Genomic DNA, 26942 nt, shown 5'->3' with positions numbered 1-26942 from the left:
AACGTCCGAGTTTGATTGCGTGACTCGCGAGGAAGGAAAGCGACGGTCAACACGGAGAAAGAAGCTCGGGTAATGAATTTTTTATGGTCAAACCGTCTTTTAGAGCATCTTAGATAACTTTCCCGGTGGGTCACGTGAAATCAAGGGTGGAGTGGAGGAAGTGGACTGACGGCGGAGATCTCGTGAAATTGATGTTAAGAGAGTTGGAAGCTTCTGTGCGTCTTCCTCGTCCAGGAACGTTGAATTATTAAAAAAAACAAAAAACTGTTGCTTGGAAAGTGGAAATAATGGAGGTCCACCGGACGCCCGCCAGCTGCTCCATTGAATTGCACAACTGGACGAAATATCGGAGGTGAGTGGACGGGGACCTAACTCCGCTTCCTAGTGGCTTCCTGCTTCCACCACCGATCGTCTAAGTTCAACGTCAGGACCCCCCCCCCCCATACGGACTAACAGGTGAGAACCTACCTATCATCCATCAGCATCAATTGTTCAGGATCTCAACAAAGGCCCCCCCCCCCCCCCCCCCCCCCCCCCCCCACGCGTCCGTGTGACATCGGATCCAACACTTATCCCAAAATAATAAATTCCCAACTTAAACATCAGAAATTGGACGAGAACTACTGAGTGCAGAGAAAAATAACGAGCAAGAGCGAGCAACGAAGCTTAATGGAACACAAGCAATATTTATATAGAAGTTTTCAGTTAAAAACCCATTACAAAGATCTCGACATCGACATAACTAGACCACGTCCCGAAGCAGAACCGGACTGAAATGCGCTCCATCTACTGGCTAATGGGATCCCGGCAACTGCCATGAACGCAACACCCCCTACCAACCCTACACCTGAGACTCTGAATTTTCGACAGAAGAAGTTTTATGTTTTTGGATTTTACCAATCAGGGGAACACCAGCACCGGAGCTCAGCTCCAAATCTGTCTATACATGAAACTGATTTTATCTGGTAGAAGAAGTTCACCTGATTCTTGGCACTGCATGTAAGAGAATATTTTTCTCTTGTTGGAATGTACAGCCTTCCTTCCAGAGATTGATTCAGTCAGTGCCTCCACCGAAAAAACTCAATCTCTCCTCCGATCCCTTCAGTAATACCAGAACGAACTCTCCTGTTTAGGCCCGGCATCGTTTGCTGCTCCTCTTTGTAACGTTTCAGTGAAATCCACTTGGGGCATGGGAGGATTAAAAGGAGATCCAAATGTAGCAAAGTCACCCGAGGAGATCTCACTGGATCCGCTGTCGAACTGTGAATCAAACATCTTACACTGTTCAAACGCACAATCATCTCTGAGGACCATGTTATTGTTCATGTGTGCGCTAGAATTATCGAAGACACCACTGCCCACCACTTGCCCATGATCCATATAGTCGTCTTCCACATTAAGCTTCTGCTGCAGCGTCGTCTTTCCCATGAGGCCCATCCCATTATGGTTCGAGTTCTTGTTTCCCTGTTGGACGTTGTTGTCATAGAAGGACAGAAGCTCATGGATCGGTTTCTGACCATCTGCTGGAATCCCCAAGCCGGTAATATTCATATTAGTAGGAGGTGGAGCCTGTGATACCACTGACTGCTTAGGCTGCTGCTGGTGGAAAGGCGAGGTGAAAATTGGCCGTTTCTCCTGGTGAATCGGAAAACCCGTCATCCCGATGCCTGTGGAATTATAATTTGGTCCGAAAGAGCAACGAGACTGATGGTTATTCCTCGAGTTCACGTCAAGAAACCCAAGACGGTAATCATGGTAAGGACACTGAACATGCTCGCAGGTGTAGATCTTCTGATCCACAGTCCTTTCAGGCTCGAGAGTAGGCTTCCTCTTCCGTATAAAGTCGTTGCTGTTACATTCCCCATTGATAACGATCTGTTGGCTCATAAAACGCTCTTTGGTGGCTGGTCCCATGCCCACATTGAAGAACCCAAGATCGCGAGGTTTACATTCAGGGATCTCAACACTGACATCATCCTCCACCCCTTCCACATCGTACTCGCTCCCACTGCTGAAAGTATAGCCTCCGTTGCCAACAGAAGAAGGGGGGCAGGCATCGGGATTAAGCTGGCGGCAGAGGGCCTCTTCCTGGTTTATGACAGCCAGCCAAGTAGCACTTTCCTTGGCAGTCATCTTGTCCTGAAGGCATTTCGACTGCCTCACAAGCTTCCTGATCTTGGCAATATCTGGTGACATGTGTTTGATCACCGCAGTGAGGACGCTCACCTTCCACGCCTTCTTCAGATCATGGGGCTTCTTGTAAGGCGGTGGGCCCTGATCTTTGGGTAGGCCCAGCTGGGGCCACCATCCTTCTTTTCCAGACGGCCACCACGGAGGGGACACCCCCTTCTCCAGTGGGAACCTCCGCTGCGGCGGATCACAGTGCTGCATCAGAGCAGAGAGCAGAGAACCCAAGGTGGTATCCTGAAGCTCTTGCAGGGTGTGGGGAGTCGGGGCCATGGTGTTGTTCTCTTCGTTGGCACCGGGAATTGCGTGATCTGCCTGATATTTCGCGATTGCAGCCGGCCCGTTCCGATCAAACTTCACCTTCTCCTTCCACCAAGCCCTCAGGTTGTCGGAAGCCCCGCTAACCGGCTTCCCTTTCTCCGGGATGATTCCGTACACAAAACCTTGCGCCTTGCACACCTCCATCATCTTGAGCATGTATTTGAGGATCCCATCTTGGGCTCTAGACATCTTCTTGCGCCGGGCCTGTTCTTGAGACTGCCTCTGCTTCGTGGAGTCGCCTGCAGGGGAGCCTTCCTTTCCCTTGTTCTGCTCCTTGAGGCGTCGGAGGAGCATCCTGTCCCGCCACATTCTCCTTTCTAGCTCGTCCACATCCATCTCTTCTTCACTGTAGTCATCATCTTGGAGAATTTCAGGTTCAGCTTCCGGTAAAGGATCCGGTTCGCTGACCGGAAAAGACACGAATTCCATGTTGGCCACTTCATCAAACATACTCATCATCTTTACCCTCCCCAAATTTGGTTCCAAGTACTCTTTATCTTCTGAATTCTCAGTTTTTGCTTCACTTTTTTTTTTTTTTTTTGTGAACGATCAGAAATATCAAGACGAGAATATAACACCCTCCTGCAAGACACTTCAACGGAAATGATTCAATTCTTTTTTATACTTATGGTTGTCAATGGAGTCAGAAAAGTAGATGAGTAAATCTCGAAAAGAAACCCCTCCATCAGCACTCAAAAGCAGAGAAAGTGCGGAGTACAGAAGAAGAAGGGAAGACACACAAAAACATCGAAAGAAGTTTTACATATACAGAAAAGCAATAATCCTCTCTCTGATCGAGCAACTGCAAACATGATATACTTCTGCATAAATAGATAAAACACACAATCCTATCGTCTCTCGCTTAGCGACAACATGTAGACTACAAAAGAAACGCTTTGACATCATAAAAATAATTGGAACGAAAAAATAGCGTTGAAAACAAAAACAACCGTGAGTTGCCTCAGAATTCAATAAAAATCAAAATGAAACCAAGGGGTACTAACCAAAACCGAAGTGATCTCCACAGATTTTTCACGAAATCGATTACAGACACCCTCTTATCACCACAACTTCGAAACGCAAGCCACCAGAAAAGACTCGAGAAAAACAAAATCACTTACACAGAGATGAGCCGACTGGCAGTTTAAAACGGATCCACGGGAAACCGAGAAGAGTACTCGTCTGAAATAAAAGGCTGATTGATCCAAATCCAAAGCATATGTGGAGAACAAAAACGAATTAGAAAAATCGAATTGTGAATCGAAGACCAGGAAAACATAGAAGAAGATTTAAAATTTAAAATCAAATCAAAAGCTATGTGGAGAAAAAAACGAATTGTGAATCGAAGACCAGGAAAACGCGATCTCAAGAGTCAGCAGCAGCTCGAAATTATGAAAATCTAGCTACAAGATCCGTTCTCGAAAAAAAATGCAACCGACACCTACAGGAGAAGTAAGTGACGATTTCGAAAAGCAAGCAAAATTATGAAACAAAGAAATAACAGAAAAAAAAGGTAAATTTTGCTTCCACCAACTTTCCAGAACACTTTTTCGCTGGACTATTTCGATCGGACACAAAATATATATATGAAAAAAAAAAAAAAACAGAGAAACCATAGACAAAGGCAGAGAAAAAAAATTGAACAAAGAAAACACCAGAAAAAAAAGAACTTCAGAGGGAGAAACGACTGCAAGAATCAGAAGAAGAGCGAATAAAGTAAAAGGAAAACATATCAGATCAAAAGGCAGAGAGATTTATCACGAACCTTATCTAGGTCTTAGTTCCCGCCATTAAAGCTGCTCCCCGAGCTCTGCCAGTGAATCAGAGAGATAGAGATAAGAAAAAGCGATGCAAGGAAGGAGAGAGGAAATAAAGAGGGTTTAGATGCAGAAGAAACGAGAGAGAATTTTTAGAGATGGGAGAGAGTGCTGGGGAGCGACAGGGGGAGGTGGTCCTCTTCTTCTCTCCCCACCTACAGTAGAGAGCTTTCCGTGAAATAGCTTCGGTAAACAGATATCAACTATTTATTTCCTTAAATCCGGGTTAATTTTAATTAATCTTAATTAAATGCTCATTATCTCTTGCAGCGTGGGCCCCGCGTCCCGACGTGCGGATGCGACTCCTCCTTGGTCCTTTCACCTGAGACCCAGCTTCCCGGAAGCAGCCCTTCCACCAAGTCTAATGCCCACTTGACGGAAATGGCCTCTCCAACTTCTCCTTTCTCTCCATTTTCTCCTTGCAGCTCCATCTAATCAATATTTTATTTGGGAAAATTTCTAAATAACATATTTATATCTAAAAATTTCCTTTTATATAATATATTAATATTAAAAGTATTTCTTAAAATAATTTATAAAAGTATAAAGTTCTAATATTCCTATATAATAAAACTATTTATTTTAGATTTTTAATTGGCAAAACCCCTAGAAACCTTAGTACATAATGAAAAATAAAGTTTATAATATATTTATTAAAACATTATGCGGTTGAAATTCGAAGATAATTTATAAAAAAATTGTAACTGATTCCAACAAAATAAATTATGTCATCGAGGAAGAGGATAAACGAAATAAAAAAGTAAAATTCCTACAAAATAAATTATGATGTTAATGCAAATTAGTTAGAAGTATAGATTCTTCCTAATAAGGGTGATTTTGTAATGATGTTTTCTTTTGATAAAATTCGTGTCTTTATGATAAAGAATTAGGCTTAGTTCAAACTATATTAGTTAACCATTTTGATGTATAAATCAAAGTTGGATAATCGATCATGTGATGAGGTGACACAAAATCCAAAAAATATCCTAAAGTAGGCGTCTTTTGAGTTAAAAGGTCGAGTATCTCTATTATTAAAGATCTAAGAGATAAGATAACATTTTCATCAATTCATGGTCCAGACTTGAGATACTTTGTAGGACACATCAAATGTTACATACTTCATGTCAAATTCATAAGTAGTGCATGTTAAATGATCCGAACAAGGCTAATTAATTACCATTTAAAATTATGGTCACATTAGGAAAATATGATATACTAAATAATAAAATAATATTTACTTAAATTACCTAAAAATATATTTATTTTTTTAAACTAATATTTATTTGGAATGCAATGTGTTAAACCCTAATCTCCTAAACCATGAAAAATATCCCAATAGGACACTCTCTAAGAGTGAGAAGATCAGATGTATTTTTTATTTTATTTTATTTAAAACTATAAACTATTTACAAAGTTGATGGCAAATTCGTCTTTTCAGCAAAAGACTGCAATCCCCTGCGTTTGCCCGGCTAAGGAAACGACCTAAACAAAGACACAAAACCGAATCTGATCGGCGGCCTTCGAAACCGTACCCGCCGCATGGGCAGTGCCCCCGCCCCCCATGTGCGCCTTCCCCACATTCCCTCTGTACTATTGCCACGTGTAACACTGTGGCCCCCACGTTCCCTCTGTGGTGCTAGCCACGTCCTCCGTTTGGAGAAAGCGCCTCTTGGGCCCTGGCCGCGCACGCTTCATCTCCCACCTTTCCTCCTTATCCGAAATCGTTTTTTTTTCTTCTTCTTTTTAATTTTATTAAAAAAATTAAAAATTAAAAATTATATATCTAAACATTTATTTATTTTGGCTAAGAGGCGAAGAAGAAAAGCGACAGATATGGGAACTTGTAGTGTCTCGAAGGAGCTGTCAAAGAGATCTACGCCGTAGAAGTAGGTATTTGACGAATGGGAACCGTCAAGTCTGTCCGGACGTTACCTCCATGATTGGATTCTGGGAATCTAAGGCTTCAGTTGTCGCCTACCGGATTTACCCAACTCTCCAGTAAATTTTCGACTTACGACAAGAGCTGCAGGTGATCCGATCGGGTGGTATCCGGTGAACCCAGTCCCGGGGCCTGGCCTTCCTATCGTTATCTTAATGGATATAAAAATCATTAATAATTTTAAGATCTTTCGTATGATTTATAACTAAATTCATAAGCAGACTTGTTATTTAATTTAGTCTTAATAGAAGTAAGTCATTTTCACTTGTTTTGATACAAATGGAGATAAATATAATGATAGATATAAATATTACTAGGGTTTGAATTAAAGATAGATTAAAATTATAGAGTCCTAATCACCTACAATCTTTCTGTGTAATTTTATAAATAGTTTACACTTGATCAATAATAATCACGACAATATTATTCTCCATTCTTATATTTTATAGGTTCACATTTTATTAGGCCATGGACATAGAAATAGCGTAACCCTATTACTCTTAAATCTGAAGGTTGTCTTTGGAGTTTAGCAAATTTAAGGGTATGTTTATGCCAATAAGAAATAATAGAAAAAAATAGAATTACAAAGAAAATGCAAGAAAATGATTTATTTTAAAAAAATATTTGAATTATTGGTCAATTAGAGACAAATTTCTTGTCGTTTTCTTTTTCTTTGTTCCTATTACGATACAAACACTTGTGACACTTGTAGTAACCTCAAGTACCAGAACTAATTTTCCCATTGTTTCTTATGGTGACATAAATACACGAAAATCAGAAAAAAAATTTGATAAGAAATTATTCAAAAAATGTTTTTTTTTTATCAATTTGTTTTTGTAAATGATACAAGTAATTGGTGGAAATTAGGTCTTAGTGATTAAAAGAGAGAAGTCCGTTGAGCAAAAGAGATTGGAGTATATTTTTCATTAAATAGAAGAAAAAAATGGACAAATAGCAACAGTGGCGTGTCTTGTATTTAATATGCCAACGGAGGCTTTTCACTACAAAATGGATATGGAATTTCTTCGTTCTTATCCGGGGCTCAATTAATGTGGACAGATAATTAAAACTAAATAGTTTTTGCTAGTAATTTATCGTTCTTAGCTGCTAACACTTAATGAATAATAACGCACGAAAAAACCAAAAGAAAAAGTTCAACTGAGCAAAGCCTGTAACTGTGGCCCCATCTCGTCAATTCTGGTAGAGGTGGAGGCCATTAACTGATGATTCTTGGCCGCATGGGACCATTTACGAATCCCATCTCCTTGAAAAGGGGAACCCTTCGTTTTAGTCAAATGCGACAGAACCAGTAGAATGGAGCAGCTTACAGCAGATCCCTCATTAATTCAACAGATGTCGGCCGGCTCTTTCTCTCTCTCTCTCTCTCTCACTCTGAGTCCTCGGCACCAAAATTTAATGGTGGGGAGTTACTTCTTCTTCTCCGTTCCCGGAAACCTCCTTCCTCCTTCTCCGTGAAGCCACAAAGAGCTGCGAATTTAAGAAATACACCCCGCGTGGTGTGTACAGTGTTTGGCGTTTCGGGGGCAGTTCCTCTTTTAAGGCCTCATTTTAAAGTCGTCAACCCGCAGTGTCGGCAAGGGCCGGACCAGGCTGGAAAGCGGGAACGATAGCACAAGTTGATTTTATTTACGAATCCACCACGGCCCTTCGCTCAGATGCTTACAGCTTATCGCTTATTCCACTTCCTTGGTGGGTCCAACTGTTCAAGGCGGGGAACAGCTAGCCAGAGGGGTCCACTATGGGGGGAAAACTGCTGACTCGGGTGGGACCCACCAGCATGGGGACAAAACAGTGGCTCACTAAAAGTCACGGCTTCAAGCAAGTGGGTGTCAATTATCGTGACTTTTAAAGCTCGAACTGGCGAACAGCCCACAGCCGGTCAGTGAAAAAAGGTTTTCCGAACCGGTTCGTTTTCTGGTTTAATCTGGTCCAACCTGGTGGCTCCTAAAGTCAAAGCTTTAATTAATTAAAAAATAATAATTGGAGGGAATTAGAAGTGGACTCCTAAGCAACTTAAGTTATTTTATATGATTAAAATAACCAAACATCTTCTAACTATAATTAAATTAATCCAAGGCACGTGGTGTTTAGACTTGGATCGATGCTGATGACCAATCCCAAGCCTCGTACAAAAAGAAAACCAAGTTTCGTATGGTGATTAGTGGACATACAAGATTATTGTAACACAAAATATGTGTTTAAATCGATGTTAAACCCGTGTTAGGACTTGGGAGATATCTTTAAATGTTATGTTTATCTATTTCTCCATGTACTCAAAACTGTCTAATTGCTTGCTTGGCCTATAATCTTTAGACGAAGTGTTGCAACATATAGTACATTATCATGAAGAGGGTTGTAAAAACATCGGTTTATTCGTTACGTTACTTAACATATCAGATTGACAAAATGAGAGTTGTGATAAACATCTCTTCTATATTAATTAATATAAATTTGGTTGACCATATTCTTAAAGCCACATAATAGATAGTAGAGAGATTAGAAACATTAATTATTACAAAAACATTTTAACTTCATATATCTCACTAAATAGGTTGACCATCAAGTGTGGCTAGCCGCTGTCATGGTATTAGAATTAGGCACGCCATGTTTCGTGTTCGAATCCCGTAAAAAGTGGTCAAGAATAGGTATCTCTTGTAGGCGGTCCTCCAAACTGAACCTCCTCATCAAATTCCAAAGTCTAAATGGCCGAGTTATGGGTCAACTCATTGAGATGCCCTAACCATGTGAAATGTCACTGTTTGGAGAAATGAACTTTTAATTACTCATTCCATTTGTCACCTGATTTTATTCATTATAGAATATGTCTATAAAAAAACATTGAGCTGTATGATGCAGGGCAATTATTAAACCTTATTTAAGATCAGATTGATGAAAAAGAGAAGTAATCAGGGAGTGCAGTTTGCAGCCTTTGTAGAATGATTTAGTGCTCCACCCATGTTAGGTTTAACGAGTTAAATGTCTGCTTAATCACGACATGCATTAAACAAAACCTTTGTTAATGCAGCTTTACATTGTTGCTCTCCAAAGAGTTGAACTGCTCAGCCGACCAGCTTTCCATCTTCCCCTCTCTCTCTCTCTCGATGAAGGTTGGATACAGTGTGCACTTTGCTGTATAAAAAGAGAAAGCTTAGAACATAACAAAAGAAAATAAAAAGCAGGTCATTATTGTCACTCAGAAAAGGAAAAGAATAATAAAAGGACACCATAGTTGATGAATGATGGGGAGGAAAAGAAGAGTATCTAGGCAAATCTAAGGACTTCCTTCATTTCCATCTCGGTTCATTGCATTGGATTAGCTTTTAGTTAAGTTTGTTTTCGAGATAAGGGAACTGGTAAAAAACCAGTCCCAAGTCCTCACCTTAATTTCATCAAGGTTGAACCAGTTTGCCTCATCTCTTTTGGCTCTGGGATCTGTGGCGAGCCTGTCATTATCTGCCCATCGAAACTCCTAAAATTTAAGATAAAATGATACGTAAAACATATAACGTACCACTGTATGGGATTCGATCCGTAGTTCTACAGGGGTACTGGTTGAGACTCATTAATGGCCTTTCACTTGGCTTTTTCCTGGTTCTTTCTTTATGTAAATAAATGATGGAGTTGATCCTTCCCCGAGTTCTTAATCATCTGCACAGATAAAAAATGGAGGTGGCATGAAGAGATGAACCTGTGATAGGAGAAGTTACCCAAAGAAATGGAAATTCTTTGTCTTCGGTTGAACAGTAAGAAGGGACGGATTTCTTTCTCCTATTATCAGCAAGAGATGAGGTAACCCGTGCAGACCTTAAAAGAGAAGCCAAATATGGCAACGTGGTGTACCCATCTGATGCTCATCTCAAAACAAAAGCTTTTTTACTCTTGACGGATTAGTTGGATCTAAAATATTACGATTACTAAGTTGAAGGAGGAACGTGTTTGCATTCATAGACGTTTATGACCATCCTACTGTTGGAGTTCTTTTTTTAGCTTGCCAGATTCCGGAAACCATCAAATCGGGCTTTCTTTCCCATTCAGAAGTAGGAAAGTTGAAAGAAAGTTAAATGCGATTAGAGTAACAGATTAATTTTTTGCTATTGTTCATGTTGGTTTCTCTTTAGTACAATCGTTACATAAGGATTTGAATTATAACTTCTTATTTAAAATAGTATGAAATTATAAACTAATTTGTTTTTTTAAGTTAAAAAAAAAACTTGTCTACTTTTCAAGATTGGATCAATCCATGAACAAGTTTCTGGATTATTCAGATTCTCGGGGTTCAACTTATCTCATTTTGTCTGGGATTAGGTATAAAAATCTGAATAAAAAAATTTAAAACTGATTTTCCCAGTGAGAAAAAACCCTTCAGAAATAGAAATCTTTACAAGATGAATCTTCGTTCATAGAATCAATCTCGTGAACAAATTTCTATATTATCGACATTGTTGGGTTCAAGTTCGCATCTCGTTTTGCAAATCTGAATAAAAAATAAAAGAACTGGTTAAGTTTCTAATTAGCATGCATGAGCTGCCCAGACTCAGGGAAATATGATTTTTTCGTTTTGAAACAAGAACTAAACTTTGAGAAAAAAAAAGAGAAAAAGTTACGCGTCTGAATGCGCATATAGTAGATCGATGCCATACTAAAGTCTCAAAGAAATAAAAATGAGATTACTTAAGAAGTTGGAAAAGCCAAAACGTGGAGCATTTCACTTACCCAACTTACCAATTACACTATCTATTATCATATAGCATGATCGACATTTTTAGGAAACTGAACTTTCATACTGATGCGATTGCAGTGAAACTGAAGCGGCTTTATTGGACTTGCCCATCACTTGGTGGAGTTTTCCTTTTGTTTCATGTTAAGATGCAATGCACTTACTAGTTTTACGAAGAAGGAACAAAACCGAAGGGCAGAGAGGGCGCGAATCTGGGGAGATCCTTGCTATTTCAAGCTGTGTTTCTCTTCCCCCCTTGGTTCATTGCACTGAAGATGGTCTCATGGCTACACAGGCGCAGCAGAAACAGGGTCCAGCTGTTTTGTCTCTCTTCAATCATGAAACAGAAGATTTAACATATGCAAGCTTGCCTAAAGGATTTCTACAGAACTTGAATTAGGAGCTGCATCAGATTATATATGTCTTGTGTCTGATGAGGCATACATTCGTTTCAGAGATTCAAGTCCAATTTAATCGTTTTTAGCAGATGAAACAAGATCCAAGTAAAGAAGAGAGGTAATGCAGGAACTGGGTCTGTGAAAGTTTACTGTCTGCTGTTAAAACAACATGAACAGTCTGGCTGAGAAACAACGAGTATCTAGGACAATCACTCTTTTCGAGCACATTCACTGTACATAGAGGCCCAGTTTAGAGGAAGATGAAGGAGATGGTTCAGAACATAGATTGGAATGTTACGAGTAAAAATGTATTATAGAATTATAAAACAGATATAATTGATGACAACAGAGCGAGTATCTAGGGAGATCTTTTGTCCTTGTGAAGGGGTTTGCTCCTCCTCTCCCTTGGTTCATTGTATTGCACGGCTTTAGAGGCCACTAGAATTTTGAATCAGATCCATCTAATTTCTTCTAGTTGCAAAGAACTGTTTGTGTTGTTGCTCTCTTCTCTGGTTTCAAAGCTTCCCATTAGACCGTGTCCCCATTAGCTTTGAAAAATCATGAAATGGAAGAAAAGATCAATGGGTTTCATGCAAATTCAATTATTATTATTAAATATTTAAAATGATGAAAAAAAAATTTGTTCTTCCTTCTTGAGGTAGTGAACTGAAAGGATGTGATTTGACAAATAAACTTCAATTATAATGATTGTTCGGAGTTTAAATCCCACATCTTAATTGGCTTAAAAAATCCAGGATGGGTCAAGTTGCAGTTTAATTGTCTTGTTCAGATCCTGATCCCTAGACAATCCCAACTAGAACTTCTCCTCCATCCAATTTATGACATAAACTTATTTTGAATCTGTAAATGTGGGTGGTGGAATGAAAAAATTACAAGAACAGTAATGCGATCGTTGGAGAAAGGCACTTGAACAAATTTCTTATTTACCCAATAGAAAACAACAGAAAGAATTCTCACTTTCCCTATACTCTCACACCGTGTTCCAATATGACAGCAAACCTTGAGGGAGCTTGAGCAGAACTCCTTACTCAAGAAGAGAAAATTTTGAATCACGATTGTAGAAACCAAACCCTCAAATCTTTCCCATTTTCTCGTTCTCCATGGGAAGAGAAGCAGGTAAAGAAACAAGAAGAAGACTAGGAGCTGTGAAAGCTGGTAGCGATCGGTATGACGATGACTAAAATCAAAATAAGCAGCAAAATCAAGCCAATGCACATCCACTTTCTGCTCCTCCTCTGGTGCTCCTTTGCCGTCTTCAAATTCTTAGTCCCATCCTTGACATAATTCGCAGCATTGATGACATGATGCTCGATGTCGTCCATCTGCTCCCCCTGAGCCTCCACCATCACCGCCATGTCCAGAAACACCTGATGCAGCTCCAACAGACTCTTCTCCATCTCCACCGCCGCGTCGTGCCGGTCCTGAATCTCGTACACCGTTGCCAGCACCTTCCCCCGCCCGTGTTCTTGGATGGCCTTCTGCAGAATGTTTTCGCTATCACCATTAGAGATAATTTTGTCGATCACTTCCTCCTCTGGGTACTCCCCTGTCACCGTGAAATACCTCCTCTCCACCATCTCCTTGTACTCGAACATCGTCTTCTGCCTCAGGGTCTGGAAGTCCATCATCAGATCCTTAAGTTTCTTGCGTAAGCCGTTGGTCACCGATGTCCTTGTCCGATCAACGGGGGTGCCCTCACGGCAAGCCGACAGCCTCCGATTCTCGGCGTTGGCGCGGTCCATTTCTTCTAATTTAGCACGGATCCATCTTGCTTTCTTCAAGACAGTGACGATGTCCCCATTGATCTTGGTCCGAAGGGCTTTCAAAGGCTCCGGCTTGTGCACGGATTTGGTCTCTTCGTTGGCTTCCTGCAACCTGCCTAGAACCTCTAGGATCACATCCATCTCCTCCTTCACCTTGCCGGCTTCTTCCAGGAACAGAGCCAGCCTTTTATCCATCAAATGGATAGTAGCCATCTCAAGTTCCACATCTGGACCTGCTTCGAGATCTTTTAATGCAGATTTCTTTAGATCGATGTAGTTGGTGAAGGATTTGGTCATCAGGTCGTTCATTTTGCCGAACAGAACAGCGAGCCTGTGTGTTCATACGGGAATTAGGGAAACCAACAAACACAGAATAATCTTCCAAGACCAAAACTCATCCGAATCGAAAAAAAAGATTGCTCACTTAGATCTTACGGCTGAGGGCCCCGTAAACGGATTATGGAAAGAAAACTAAAGGGGGAAAGTAAAGTAGATATGAATAAGAGGAGGCTTACCTTCCTTGCAAATTCAAGAGAAAGGAGATTCAAGGCGAAATCTTCTTCGTTTCTTTCAGGAGGTGAGAACTAGTGTTCTCACAAAGAATGTGAAAATGTGAGCAGGAGCAACAGATGAGGAGAATAGAGAAGACTGAGACAGAGAGATGATATCGGTCGCTTCTTTTACAATGTCAGGGAACTAGCCGTTGGAGAAAGTAGCCGTTGCCGTGTTCTTGTAACGGCTACATTACCATTTGAAAATTTCAAATTTTTTAGTTCTGAACTACCTTTAATTTCAATTTAGTAAGCAAAAATGTTCCAAAGGTAAATCCAACATGAAAAAACCAAAATACTTCCAATTAGTTATTATTATTTATTTTGTTACAAAATAATAAAATAAAAAAAGTATCAAAGGAGGGGCAAGTAAGCGCGTATTTATATAAATTTCAAATTAAGTATTAGTAGTGGGAGTTTTTGGACCTAAAATCGGGAATCCACCTGGGTCAGATAGCCTGAGTTCGGCTGAACGGTCAACTTGCCTGATAGAAAGCCCACCAGTAGAGGTTCGCCCACAATCTGTTCGTTCTTTTTAACATGCCTAATGCGGTCCCCTTGACCAACGCATGGCGCTTGTTATGTTTCATCTGCACAGGAATTTAGCGTATTTGGCAAGAAAAAATGTGTGTGATTCTGAATTATTATGGAGTTCTTTCAGCGATATGAACTTGTTGGATATGGTTCACCAAGTAAAAAGGAAGGGCACTGGCCGTTCTCCGTTTCCTTCTTCTCCGGCGAAACCTTTTAATATCTCAATCATAATGTGATTCTGAATGCAAGTCAAAGGATCTCTGGGGACCAACTGTTATAGAAACAACAGACATTACCCAAATCTAATGTCTGACAGAAAACATTTCACTTAAAATTTCTTCACTTAAAATTTCTTTTGAGTAACAATGGCACAGTTCATGCAAATGTATGGAGTACCGAGTCCCTTGTGGAAGCATAAAGGACTAGGGAAAAATTAGCTTATTCGAAATCATCACTCTTAACAATCATCTCTGTTTTTACTGTTTGACCTGGTAACCCCATGGGTTCTTGCTTGCCCAGTTCCATTGATCTCTGCACATCTCCTCGATACCAAATCTGGGACTGCAAAAGACAGACATCGTGTGATATGTACGGTTCAGTAGAACTAACAAATAATAAAGACGAATAAAAACTCTTGAGCTATTGGACTAATGGCTGCGCTCACTTCCAGCCAAGTTCCTTCTTGGCCTTCTCTGGAGAAGCATAAACTTCAATGGCATCTCCGGGCCTCCTTGGACATAATTTGATGGGAATTTTCTATGCAGGGAAATTTCCTTTCATCAGTTAGTTGAACATGTTGAAAAGAAAGTAGCAGCATAACAAAAATTTAATTGCACAGCAGTCACCTTTCCTGAGGCCTTCTCAAAGGCTGCAACCATTTCAAGTACAGAAGTGCCACGTCCAGTCCCCAAGTTAAATGCAACACAGCCTGCAATCCAGTCAAACTTTAGTAACGCCTCTACTTGTTAGCGCTGCAATCTATGAACTAAGGCCTACATAGGCACAGGATAACATTGAGATTAATTGAACATGGACCTATATTATCAGTAGAGAAAATCTTTCGAAGTGCAGCTAGGTGACCATCAGCCAAGTCCACCACATGGATGTAATCTCGGATCTGTTCAAAAAAGGATTTGTAAGTATATGGTCTTGAATCAGTTCACTAAAAGGTTTGCTAGTATATATCATGTAAAAAATCACAAAAGAAGTCTAAGCTCTAAAATCAAGAAGTTTAATTCAAAGTTCAAAACTGCAGAATAAATTTTGAAGGATGTGATACTTACAGCACTTCCATCCCTTGTTGGATAGTCGTGACCATATACATTTAGCTCCGGCAGCCTTCCAACAGCTACTTGTTGGATATACGGCATAAGATTATTCGGAATACCCTTTGGGTCTTCACCAATACGACCACTCATGTGAGCTCCAACTGGATTGAAGTATCTTAGTAGTATCATCCTCCATTCTGGGTCTGCCTTTTGAATGTTGCGAAACATCTCTTCACACCAAAGCTAGTAAGCAAAAAATTATGGAGGAAAATTAAAAAATGCACTAAAATGGACTGACGAGAAATTCCACTGACAAGATGCTCAACTGGGGATTACTCAAATTGGTTATTCAACAAATACCTTTGTTTGCCCATATGGGCTCAATGCATTTAGTTGGTAGTCCTCGACACAGGGGATTTCTTTAGGCTGGCCATAAACAGTTGCTGAAGAGGAAAAGACCATCTATATGTATCAAAAGAATGAAACATATGTTAGTTGATAACAAGAGGTAAGAATGAGAAATAGTTAACTCAAATCATGAGTACTGAAACAAGTGAGGTGACTCGTAATATACAAGAATGCCAAAGGGAAAGACAGCCTGACTCTACTTCAATCAACCCTCTATCAAATTCCTGTACTTTAGTCACTACAGCATATTTATTTATTTATTTATTTTATCACAAGAACCTTAACCAGCTCAAACCAGTTAAGATAAATGGCTTTAATTGACAAAGTAAATGTGTCTATAACATTTTTATCTGTAACATGTACAAACAAACATATGAACTACAAATTATTTGGCTCAGATGTAAAGTCATAGAAGAATCACCATGATTTATGGTTTTATTAATTTATTAAATCCCATACCAGTTATCACTTCATCATTACTTAATGCCAAAAACTTTCTCGAAATGGGACACGTGTTTCTTTAGCTGAACAAAAGGAAAATGGTAAGTTTCAAGAAACATAATCAAATTTTTACTAACCCTACTTAAATGAAAAACCAAAAGCAAGTAGCACTGGATACAAAAGGATTTTGAAAATTGATGCAAATTATGAACAATAATGGAATAGTTATGGCATGAAAATGATTAAAAAATATCTAAAGATAAATATTGACCCAGAGGTATTAAGCAAACATGGCGGAAAAAATAGTGACTAAGAGGTATGATAGCAAACATGACTAAAATTTTCATATTTGAGATTCTTCTGAATGAAATTTGTAAAGGAAGCTAAGAGTTATAAGGTTAAGAAGCAAATTAATAAAAGTAGCAAAGTGGCATTACACGTCGTTTTAGATTTTTCTTAAAAAAAGTAAACTGCAAAATAAAACAATGACAAATTACCTTCTTACAGCCATATTTTTGCATGGTCTCAACTAAGTACAAGGTGCCAATTAAATTGTTGCAGTAATATAGGAAAGGTTTCTCAACGCTCTCCCCGACAGCCTTCAAGGCAGCAAAATGGATTACTGCATCAAATCTGTATCATAACACAAGCTCATGTAAGTCAATAATTAAAAAGAAAAAAGAAAACTTACAGCTATGACTGTTACAGAATCATTAAATATATATAAAGCAAAACTCAAGAAAATTTTCACCCACAAATAAGAATGAGACACTTGCAGTACTTCATGGTGGACTGTTGATATATTTGAATAATATAACACGTCCCAGTAAACAGGACATATTACATTAGGCAACGTCTGCTTCCACTACTTTGAACAGCACTCTGTTTTAGAACCAGAAGTGCTCTGTTTTTCAGCTCGAGACCTTGCTTAATTTGTATAGAATTCCAAGAAGATAGAGAAGAAGAAAAAAATTACGAGGAACTTGACCCACCAACCTTGTCTGAGAAAACAACTTCTCCAAGTCCTCCTTGTTCCTAAGATCGCCCTACAATTCAACCAAAGAGCATTAGAAAATGCTACGACATAAAAAAACCTAACCCATTAAATCACAAAAAGGGAAAACAATAAGAATCCGAGTCAAAAGATATTTCTATTTGTCCTTCTTCTTTCATCATTTCGAATGAAGAGAAGGGGGTATTACCAGATGAAAATGAAGGTTTTGTGCTCTCTCAGATCCAGCCAGTTCCCTAACCCTGTCGACAGCCTCCGAAACAGAGTTATCAAAGTTGTCAATGATCCAAACCATGTACCCCTCTTGGAGAAGCTGAAGGACGGTGTGGGTACCGATGAAACCCGCACCGCCGGTGACGAGAATCTTTTGGACATCGGAAGGCATCTTGGCAACGGGAAGCGGTGTAGAGAAATTCAGAGCTAGAACAGAAAGTGTGAGTGGAGATGGGCGCAAATGGGTCCGAATGGTAAAGATGCTCACAGAAAAGAGAGGGATTTAGTATATCGAGGAAGATTTGGATAAGCATGACAGTTCGGCTGGGTTTTTACTCCCATTACCCCAACAACTTGTTGCAACAACTGTCTGGATTAATGGAGTACAACAGAGAGAAACAAATCGGGAGAAATCAGAATTCGTTGGGGACGGACAAAAGTGTTACAGTATCAAAGAATGGCAACTGAAAACTTCCACTGATGAGTCATATCTTACTCAATAATTTATTATTCTTTACCCCAGGTATGGGCCCTCTGGGAATTAACAAGAGGTGGCGTCTCCCGGAGGCCAAATATTTTGAAATCTAATCGTGATTACAGAGATACATCTCTATATTTAATCAAATATTTGTGTATGTTTGATACATCTCGTATGTTTTTGAAAGAGTAAACATTTAAGAAAACACAAGACACCCACTATGGGATTAAACTTAAAAAGGGGTTTAGGTTGTCACCCAAATATAATTAAAAGTATAATAATAGATTTTTTTAGGTTTTACGGCATTATAATAAGATATGAACATCTTTTTGTCAAAGTGATCAATCCCCTTTCGCATTTGTCTGTTCATTCAGAAAGGTTTTGGTTCTGCCAATAATGGCGTTAATTTGGGACAGTCATCAGCACTAATTATCGTCTCATGCTACAAAATCTTTATGGTAATGAAAGGACATTAACCATTAACTGACCAATTAATCTTCCTCCAATCTTATTCTGAGTCTATCTTTTCCTGTAATCTCATCTTTTATCTATTGAACCCAGTCAAATTCACTCGAAAATTTAGTTAAATTTCCACCTAAAAATAGCGGTATTTGTTTCCTATTCTCACTCCATTTTCTCTTGTCCGTTACTAACACAATTCTTCAAACAGATTTCTCTTCTCTATCTAATTTCCTAGTGTCTGCTCTCTCTCTCTCTCATGTCCGCCCCTGGCAGCCCCCAACCCACGTCGCCGGAGCCCACTCCCGTCACCACCAGACTGGTCTCCCACTCCAAAATCCAGTCAGTCTTTGAGTCCCTCAGCCTTCTCCTCGGCCAGCTACCAGACTCCATCACCCTCTCCGACGACCCCTCCCTCTCCCTCCTCCACAGCCAGGACGTGGCCACCCAGATCACCTCTCGTCTCCGGGAACCCCTCTCCGGCGCCGGTGACGACAACCTCTGCCGATGGCTCTACGACACCTTCCACACTTTCGACCCCAATCTCCAGCTCGTCGTCCTCCGCTTCCTCCCCACCCTCTGCGGCGTCTACCTCCTCCGCGCCGTCGCCCGTAAGCCCCTCCCGGGCTTCGAAGCCGTTCTCTTGGCCCTCAGCGCCCACGTGACCAAAGCCCGTGCTGGCCAGGCCGTCACCGTGACAATCCCAGACGTTGCCCATCCCAGCCTCTACCACGATACCACCAGGCCCGTCTCGAAGAACACAGCGACGGAGCTCCACATTGCCGTCGTGTCACCGAGCCTGGAGCCTCACAGCACCGTTCGGGCCACAAAGCGAGCCCGCATCGTCGGCGTCGCCCTCGAACTGTACTACAGTAAGATATCGCTGATGCCGGTGAGTTCAAAAACAGAATTCTGCGAGTTCAGCAGATTGTGGGCAGGCGCGTACTTTGAGGGTACCAAAAATGCAGAAAGTGATCCGTCCCAACAGAAACAAATCACTTCATCCGCAAACGGAGAAGGCCGAGAAGAAGCAGAAGCTGCTGAATCAAGCAATGCGTCGAAGGAAGACGAAGAGAGAGGAGGGAGGATTCCTCTTCCATGGGAGCTTCTGCAACCAAGTTTGAGGATTCTGGGTCACTGTATCATGGGTCCACTGCAACCGACGTCTCTGAGGGAGGAAGCCTACGCTGCTATAAAAAGTATGCATGCGAGAGCCATGCACGACCTGAATCCGCAAGCAATCTTGGCAACGCAGAGCCTGTTAAAGATCGGAGGTCGGTCGGTGGAGGACCCCATCGAGGAGCTGAATGAGCGGTACGAGACGGTGGGAGAGCCGGACCGACTTGTGGTGACCACGTGTGGAGAGGGAATGGAGGGAGCGCCGGCTAGCTAGTCGTGGTTCGTTGCAAAATTCCGTCTAACTGAATCCAAACTGATCGTTTTTCATGTTTTTACTCTTCTTCAATATGCCGCGACAGTTGTAATGTTTCCTCTACTTCAAACGCGTATTGAAATCAGTTACCATGGTAATGTAATTCATTTTCAAAACTAGAGCTTTGACCTCTTCTCTCCTTGGAGGTAGGGGACTTCGGTTTATTATTTATTGAATAAAATAAAAAATAAAATATTTTTATACTCTCTGGCCACTTCTCTCGTTGGTCCCTGTTTACTCCATTTTTTTAAAATTTCTATTTTTTAAAGGTTTACTAGCTGAAAAAAATAATTAATCAATTATACTCAACCCAATGGAGACCAATAGCGGGAAATGATGTTTTATGTGTAGGAGGGTGTTAGTGTAGAAGAGTTCCAGTGTTAGTCCCCCAAAATGAAAAATATCACATAAACAAGAGAATAAGTAATTTTTTATAATATACTTAAATAGAACATATACCTAAACAGATAATTAACCAAAATAAACATGGTTACTATACTTTTAAGTGATTTAATGTGTAGTATAAATATATATTAATAAACTAATTAATGAAAGACTATATTATATTACTTAATGATTATAGTTTATTATAAATTAATATAATAATTATGTTTGACTAGAATAAATTATAAAAAAATTAAAAAGTAAAAAATACAAAAGCGAATATAATAAATAAATATTTTTTTTAATAATATAAGGTATATTTTAACAATAAAAATAATAATTTAATACATTAATAATAAATAAATAAATTTATCAATAACATAATATATATTTTTACATATTTTTAATTAATAATATACTGCCACAAAATTTAAAACCATTGGTTTAATTAATTATAGCAATGGGATAATTTATCAAATGTTTACTTCAACAATATTTTAATTACAACTATTAAATCACTAATTTAATATAATAATTACAAAATGAATGAATATATTGAATAAATAAAAATAATTATTTTATAAATAAAAAAATATGGATTTAGGAAAAATTAAACCAGCGTCGTCTTCCTCACGGCTTCAATAATGGTGGGAGACAACAGTGGGCCAGGCAACGGCAATGGAGGCAACGCTTCGACGGTACACCGAGAGGGAGAAGAGAGGGAGGCCTAGAGGCTCTGCAACGAAGCGACGACACGGCCTTGCGATAGAGGGTCGACCTCCATTGCTTTGCGATGGCAGCTCTGAGATGGAGGCCGAGAGGGAGAAGAGAGGGAGGCCAAGAGGGAGAAGATAGAGAGAAAAAAATTTGAGGGAGGAAAGCCGAGAGGAAGAAGAGGGGGTGAAAAATTCGTCGGGAGAGGGAGAACATAGGGAAATTTTTTCCTTCGGGGGAGGGAGAAACTTGTCCTGCGTGCAATTCATGTGGATGATTTGCAAAATAGGTATGAAACCTAATTCCCCCATTTTTGCCTGAGCACATTACATGACGTGATTCAAATGAAGAGGATATCATTTTGGACTAATGGCCTAATCTAATGAACCAAGAAATGCAGGAGTAATTCATGTGTGATTCACAGACAAACATTGTTGAAACATGTTCAACCAAAAAGTTTGGCCAACTTAGCTAGCAAACGACATTGAAGAAACTTGTCCAGATGGGAAAAGGTTTTCCTTATTGTAAAAGAAGTCCTCATTTGGAATTTGGTGGGAGAAATAGTTTCCCATAAAAACCCGGCTGACAGCCATCTCTAGCGTTGATTCATACCAAGAGATGCCAAGGAACTCAATGGAACTCAATGTGCCTCTTTGCATGGAGAAGTGAACCATGTTCTTAATTAATTTTCCTTAATGAGATGCCTTCCTAATCAAACAAAGTGGAATTAATTAATACTAGCATAGATATAAGAATGATGACATGATATTTTCTTATATTTGTATTGAATTTTAATTATTTTTTTATTGATCAAATTTTAGATAATCAGGATTTTCTGATTCAAAGTTAGGATAATTAACCATTTTTATTAACTCATAGATCTTACCGACGAATTCAGATAGCTTAGAAATCCACATGCAATCCATTTTCATATAATAAAAATATAAATTAAACTTTTATCTAAAATATTAGTTTATAACGAGGGCGACAAAAGAAGTATAAATATGTTGAGCACCTAACCAATACTACCCAAAAGACCGGCCTGTTATGACCGGAAAGCATAAGTACTTAACTCAGGACCATAACATCACACCCACCTTCATGAGTTGACGACCACGGCGGCCACATTCTAGCAGCGACTACACTCAAGCGACATGCCACTCTAGTTTTTGCTAGGTCGCCCCCTCCGTTTAGGACTCTCGTTGCGGGGTTTTGAACTCGGGATGTTACGCCAGCTCTGATACCAAATGTTTAACACTTAGCCAATACTACTCAAAAAACCGGCCTGTTAGGAACGTAAAGTATAGGTATTTAACCCAATACCATAACAAAATATGAACAAAGCATGATCCAGAAGAGCAAATATAAAAAACTTATATAAACATAATCTCAATGTATCGGTCGCGGTATGAAATAAGACAACTGAAAAATAGAAAAATGAGACCACATCCCCAGTGAGAGTGCGTGACTATCCAATGCCCATGTTGGGGGAATCCAACCAACAACTGCTTCAGAGGAAGATGGCGATCATGGCACCTGACAATCCAGTTAGAATGACGGAAGCGGAGTGCTTCAACCTTGTCCCTCCTTCGCTTTTCTCCGCCGGTGGCGCCGCTATCGGTGTAACTCCCGTCGGTGAGCTCGTGCCTGATTTCAGAATTTTTTATCGACATTACTGCCCTTTCTTCTCCGCTTTTAAAAGGAATTTACGAATGAATGGAATATTGATACCTGATCCTGGGACAACGCCGCCGGTCGTAGGACCGCCCGCCACTCCGCCACTCTCTGCAACAAGCAAATTCCCCTTATATTATATCTCAGAGTAATAATTTTTTATGGTAAAAATTTTGCCCGATTGAAGTTCCAACCAAAATTTTCACTTTTTTTTTTTTTGAAGAATTAATTTTTAATGTCCGTTTATTATATTTTCTAGAAGAAAAGAAAATCTACTTTGACTGGTGGAGAAGGGAAAGGAGAGGAGTTCGAGTTCATTACCTGGACTCTCAGCTCCCAAGGGAGCACTCGCAGGAGGTAGAAGAGCTGCAGATTTGAAGGAGAAATAAGAGAATACTCAAAAGATTAATAATAGTAAACTAATGGGCGCCAAGAAAATGAAATAGACAGTCGGCAATGGCCGCGTTGTCTTTCACCGGAGCAGCCAATCAGTAGGGAAACGTAATGTATCAGTAAAAAAACAGCTGAAGTAAAGATTAAAAGAGGGATCTTTGATGGTGTACTGTAGCAAATGGAGACGGGAGGAGTGTTGAGCTTGCAGACGGTGGGGAGAGCGAGAGCTCTGGTCTTGTTAAACTCCAAGCCCAGACTACTTGAGTTGAGAAGAAGCTGACACAGGCAGAGGGGATCACTGTTGAAGATTTCGTTGATGCCCGTACAACAATCTTTTGCCGGCGCCTTAGCTGTACTATTCGGTTGTACATAATCCAAACAGCTAATCAGGTCGTTGACAGCCAGAGTTTGGCAATCCTGCGACGCCGGAGCAGGCGCTGTGGTCTGCGCCCCTACGATCACAGCAGATACAATCGCCGAAAAAAACAACACTAACCCAATTCTCTCCTTCTGGACCCTCCATGCCATTTTGAGCTTTCAGGGTGTTTGCTTCCGGGGCAGTTGCTTCTTCGTCTTCCAATTCTTCTTCTTCTTCTTCTCCTCAATTCCTTCTTCCGCTTAAAGCTGCTCCACTGCCTTTACGATGTTGAGGTCTCCGAGAAGTGGAGTCTTGTGCCTTCATATGTATGATGATAAGCTCTTCACACACGTCGAAATATAGTTGAAAGAGCCGAAAATGCCTTACCAAACCCTCTTCTGTGAGAAGGAAGCCATTAATTTCAACGGTCCCAAACAATGGAAACGAGTATCGAAAAAGCTTGTGGATCCTTCTTTTTCCCTACCAATCTCAAAAGATTGGAAAGGTAGTGGCATCCACGTCCATACGACGTAAGCATCATAGCTGCAACAGAATCCACCCCACAGCAAGCTTCATCATCTTGCTTCGCCATTTCCAATACTGAGTTAAGGATATTAGAGTAAAGAGGTCTAAACTGAGTCATATTGCTTGGGAATTGTAGACTACTTATTTCGGGATGTTAATTAAACAAGAAGAAACAGATTTGAGATGGTAGAATTTTTTCCCTCACGGCAGAGTCTGTTTTAATTGAAGTACAAAAAGGCCAGCATCTCATCGAATCTGAACGAGAATTCTTTCCAAATCAATTTAGATTTCCTGCATTTCGTGTGAACTCGGAAATGGGTTATTATCAATCAAAACGATTTGTCTTCTTTGTCAAATTTAAACTTCAAAAAGGTTCAGAAGAAAAGGTGGGTAACGGTGGAGGGTGTTCAGAAAACCAAGCGGCTGAAAAATCATTTATGAGATTACCGAAAAACCTAGAGGCCCTCTTTTGTGATTTTTTGGGCAGAGGTCAGGATTACTAGCTAATTTAGGAAACCTATTAATTCATGTAGACAATTTAGTGTGATCAATGAGAAAAGTTTTACATGAATAAATATTAAAAAAAAAAATTATTTTTAAGGTTGAGTAACATACCTTCCTTGATTCCTTTGTCATACCTCTTAGCGTATTGTTAAACCTCGTTTAAGATAATTAGACTTAAGACAGAGAAATAAACCGTTTATATGCTTTGATACTATATTATGATTAACCTCAATTCATCCCAAGTAACCACTTAGGAGATCATATTTCTAAACCTTATAAATTAAAGAGCTTCATCTATCCTGCTTTGTGCATCAATGAGCGTCAGATCTCGCACTGTAGCCTCAGCAATGGCCGGCCCTGCCGACGTTTCTGATAAGCCAAATTTACCTGTCCTAGAACCGGACACCTCGGGGTTCTCACGAAAATTCTCCCGTATTCCCCATCAAATATTAAGATTAAGGGCATCTTCTCAATTCGATGCCACCGTAATTCTCCTTAGATTCCTCGTCTCTACGGTTATATGAAGATGAAAACTTTTCATGCACCATAACGTAGAGAAACTCCGCCCACTTTATTTCCATTTTCCCTACTCCCTCTTCTCTCTCGTCACTTCTGACTCAGAACTGAGAAACCCCATTACAGCAACTACAGAAATCTCGAGTGAAAGAAAATTCTGTGCTCCGGAAGAAGGTACGTGAAAGTTGAACAGGATTTTTAACTTTTTCTTGTTTATTTTGGTTTCTAAACAATTTGGAGCATAATTTAGCTTGGTTTTTTCTTCTCCATGAGGCTTCTTAAGGTTACTCGGGCTTTATTTAGTGATAAAGTTCGTGGAAAATATTTCTGGTGCATACGAAAGAGAAAAGAGGCCCTTCATGCCTTACGTAAATCCATTCGACTATTCTATCCAATCTGAGAGAACCTCACCCATACTTGTATTCTTAAAAACAGGTGCACTTGCATGCTATAAGCTCGAAGTTGGGTTTTCCTCTTCTTCAACAATCGGCTCAAATGGGTTCTCCTCTTCTTCAACAATCGGCAAAGCCAGCGTCGTCTGAGAAGTGAGCGACTCTTTTTTACCTTAAACTCTTCTCAAACCCTACTTTGATAACCTCAGGGGAGGGTTCATTTAGTTTTTCTTGGGTCTTGGCAGGGTTGCAGTCGTGACCGGGGCCAACAAAGGCATCGGATTGGAGACCGTCCGGCAGCTCGCACAGCAAGGTGCGACTGTGGTTTTGACAGCAAGAGATGCCAAGAGGGGGACTGATGCTGTGGCTTCCCTCCATCACTCTGGCTTCTCAAATGTTGTCTTTCATCAGCTTGATGTGAGGGATCCATTTAGTGTGGCTTCGTTAGCCAAATTCATTGAGACCCAATTCGGCAAACTTGATATCTTGGTAAGAACCACTTACAGACCCAATTGGGCGGAATCTGATGGGAACCAGTAGCCGGAGCGAGTGATGACATTTCTGATTGTCAATCTTCTGTTCTACAGGTCAACAATGCAGGACATTCGGGTGTCATAGTTGACGTTGAAGGCCTGAAGGCCATGAACATTGACCCAGTATCATGGGTAAGATGATGATGCTCAAATCTGGTTTTTTTTATTCACTAGATGATAATTTTCCATCGTAGGTTCAGGGGCTAACTTCGAATTCTGCAGCTATCCGGAAAAGCGAGCATCCGAGTTTTAGGAGCAATCCGAACGACGTATGAGACTGCTCAAACATGCCTCGATACGAACTACTATGGCTGCAAGAGAGTGACAGAGGCACTCATCCCTCTCCTTCAGCTTTCCACTTCAGGCGCGAGGATAGTTAATGTCTCCTCTTAGAGGAGAATTGAGGGTAAATTTTCAACAATCAACTTCATAGGCGGTCTCCACACCATTACTGAAAAACTTCTTTACCTGATTTTAGTTAGAATAATTTTGATATGAGATTGAATATTCGTCCTAAATATGAACAATCTCCGCACCAGAGGGTTCCCAACGAGAAGATGAGAGCTGTACTTGCAGACGCGGACAACCTAACAGAAGAGAAGATCGATGAGGTGCTGCAGAAATTCCTGAAAGATTTTAAAAGCGGAGAGCTTGAATCAAACGGATGGTCAACCATGCTGCCAGCATACAGTGTCTCAAAGGTGACTATTAATGCTTACACGAGGGTCCTGGCCAAGAAGTACCCTCAAATGTGCTTGAATTGTGTTCATCCCGGCTATGTCGACACTGACATAAACTGGCACTCTGGGACCATGACTGTTGAAGAAGGTGCCAAAGGCTCGGTGACGTTAGCACTATTACCTGAAGGAGGACCTTCGGGATATTATTTTGATCAGATTGAGATGTCTCAGTTCTAGCTTGGAGTTCTGGGTTTATCTGCAGACTACGATAGTTCATATCCTGAAATTT

The 26942-nt window shown here is 40.3% G+C and overlaps 5 protein-coding genes across 6 annotated transcripts; 1 reads left to right on the top strand and 4 right to left on the bottom strand.

The window, feature by feature from the left end:
- Nucleotides 1–666: 666 nt before the first annotated feature.
- Nucleotides 667–4488, bottom strand: LOC137958811 (ETHYLENE INSENSITIVE 3-like 1 protein). Of its 2 annotated transcripts, none has more exons than XM_068805954.1 (2): nt 4274–4488; nt 667–3100 (listed from the first exon to the last, which is right to left on the bottom strand). In XM_068805954.1, the coding sequence occupies exon 2, from the start codon at nt 2965–2967 to the stop codon at nt 1102–1104; it is 1866 nt and encodes a 621-aa protein (XP_068662055.1). In that variant the 5' UTR covers nt 2968–3100; nt 4274–4488; the 3' UTR covers nt 667–1101. The 2 variants fall into 2 exon arrangements, with proteins under 2 accessions (XP_068662055.1, XP_068662054.1); XM_068805953.1 differs by having other exon boundaries at nt 667–3090.
- A 7825-nt stretch (nt 4489–12313) lies between these two features.
- LOC137959110 (syntaxin-related protein KNOLLE-like) lies at nt 12314–13822 on the bottom strand. Its single transcript, XM_068806413.1, has 2 exons — nt 13700–13822; nt 12314–13515 (listed from the first exon to the last, which is right to left on the bottom strand). The coding sequence occupies exon 2, from the start codon at nt 13491–13493 to the stop codon at nt 12558–12560; it is 936 nt and encodes a 311-aa protein (XP_068662514.1). The 5' UTR covers nt 13494–13515; nt 13700–13822; the 3' UTR covers nt 12314–12557.
- A 717-nt stretch (nt 13823–14539) lies between these two features.
- Nucleotides 14540–18011, bottom strand: LOC137958647 (bifunctional UDP-glucose 4-epimerase and UDP-xylose 4-epimerase 1-like). Its single transcript, XM_068805727.1, has 9 exons — nt 17589–18011; nt 17383–17432; nt 16884–17019; nt 15898–15999; nt 15553–15780; nt 15305–15386; nt 15115–15197; nt 14934–15025; nt 14540–14830 (listed from the first exon to the last, which is right to left on the bottom strand). The coding sequence occupies exons 1-9, from the start codon at nt 17781–17783 to the stop codon at nt 14746–14748; spliced, it is 1053 nt and encodes a 350-aa protein (XP_068661828.1). The 5' UTR covers nt 17784–18011; the 3' UTR covers nt 14540–14745.
- On the top strand, nt 16677–26890 carry LOC137958649 ((+)-neomenthol dehydrogenase-like). The gene is given in 6 exon segments (XM_068805729.1): nt 16677–16702; nt 25686–25929; nt 26028–26105; nt 26196–26359; nt 26361–26379; nt 26513–26890. Coding segments are annotated over 6 exon segments (909 nt in total).
- LOC137960500 (non-specific lipid transfer protein GPI-anchored 29-like) lies at nt 22428–23807 on the bottom strand. The gene is made up of 4 exons (XM_068808136.1): nt 23316–23807; nt 23074–23118; nt 22810–22863; nt 22428–22725 (listed from the first exon to the last, which is right to left on the bottom strand). The coding sequence occupies exons 1-4, from the start codon at nt 23671–23673 to the stop codon at nt 22589–22591; spliced, it is 594 nt and encodes a 197-aa protein (XP_068664237.1). The 5' UTR covers nt 23674–23807; the 3' UTR covers nt 22428–22588.
- Nucleotides 26891–26942: the final 52 nt, after the last annotated feature.

The sequence above is a fragment of the Aristolochia californica genome, unplaced genomic scaffold (assembly GCF_029961685.1).
Source record: "Aristolochia californica isolate CCGP_79_NKW_82.1479 unplaced genomic scaffold, dmAriCali1.0.hap1 SCAF_3, whole genome shotgun sequence".
NCBI lineage: Eukaryota > Viridiplantae > Streptophyta > Magnoliopsida > Piperales > Aristolochiaceae > Aristolochia > Aristolochia californica.
This window is presented reverse-complemented; position numbering and strand designations above follow the sequence as displayed.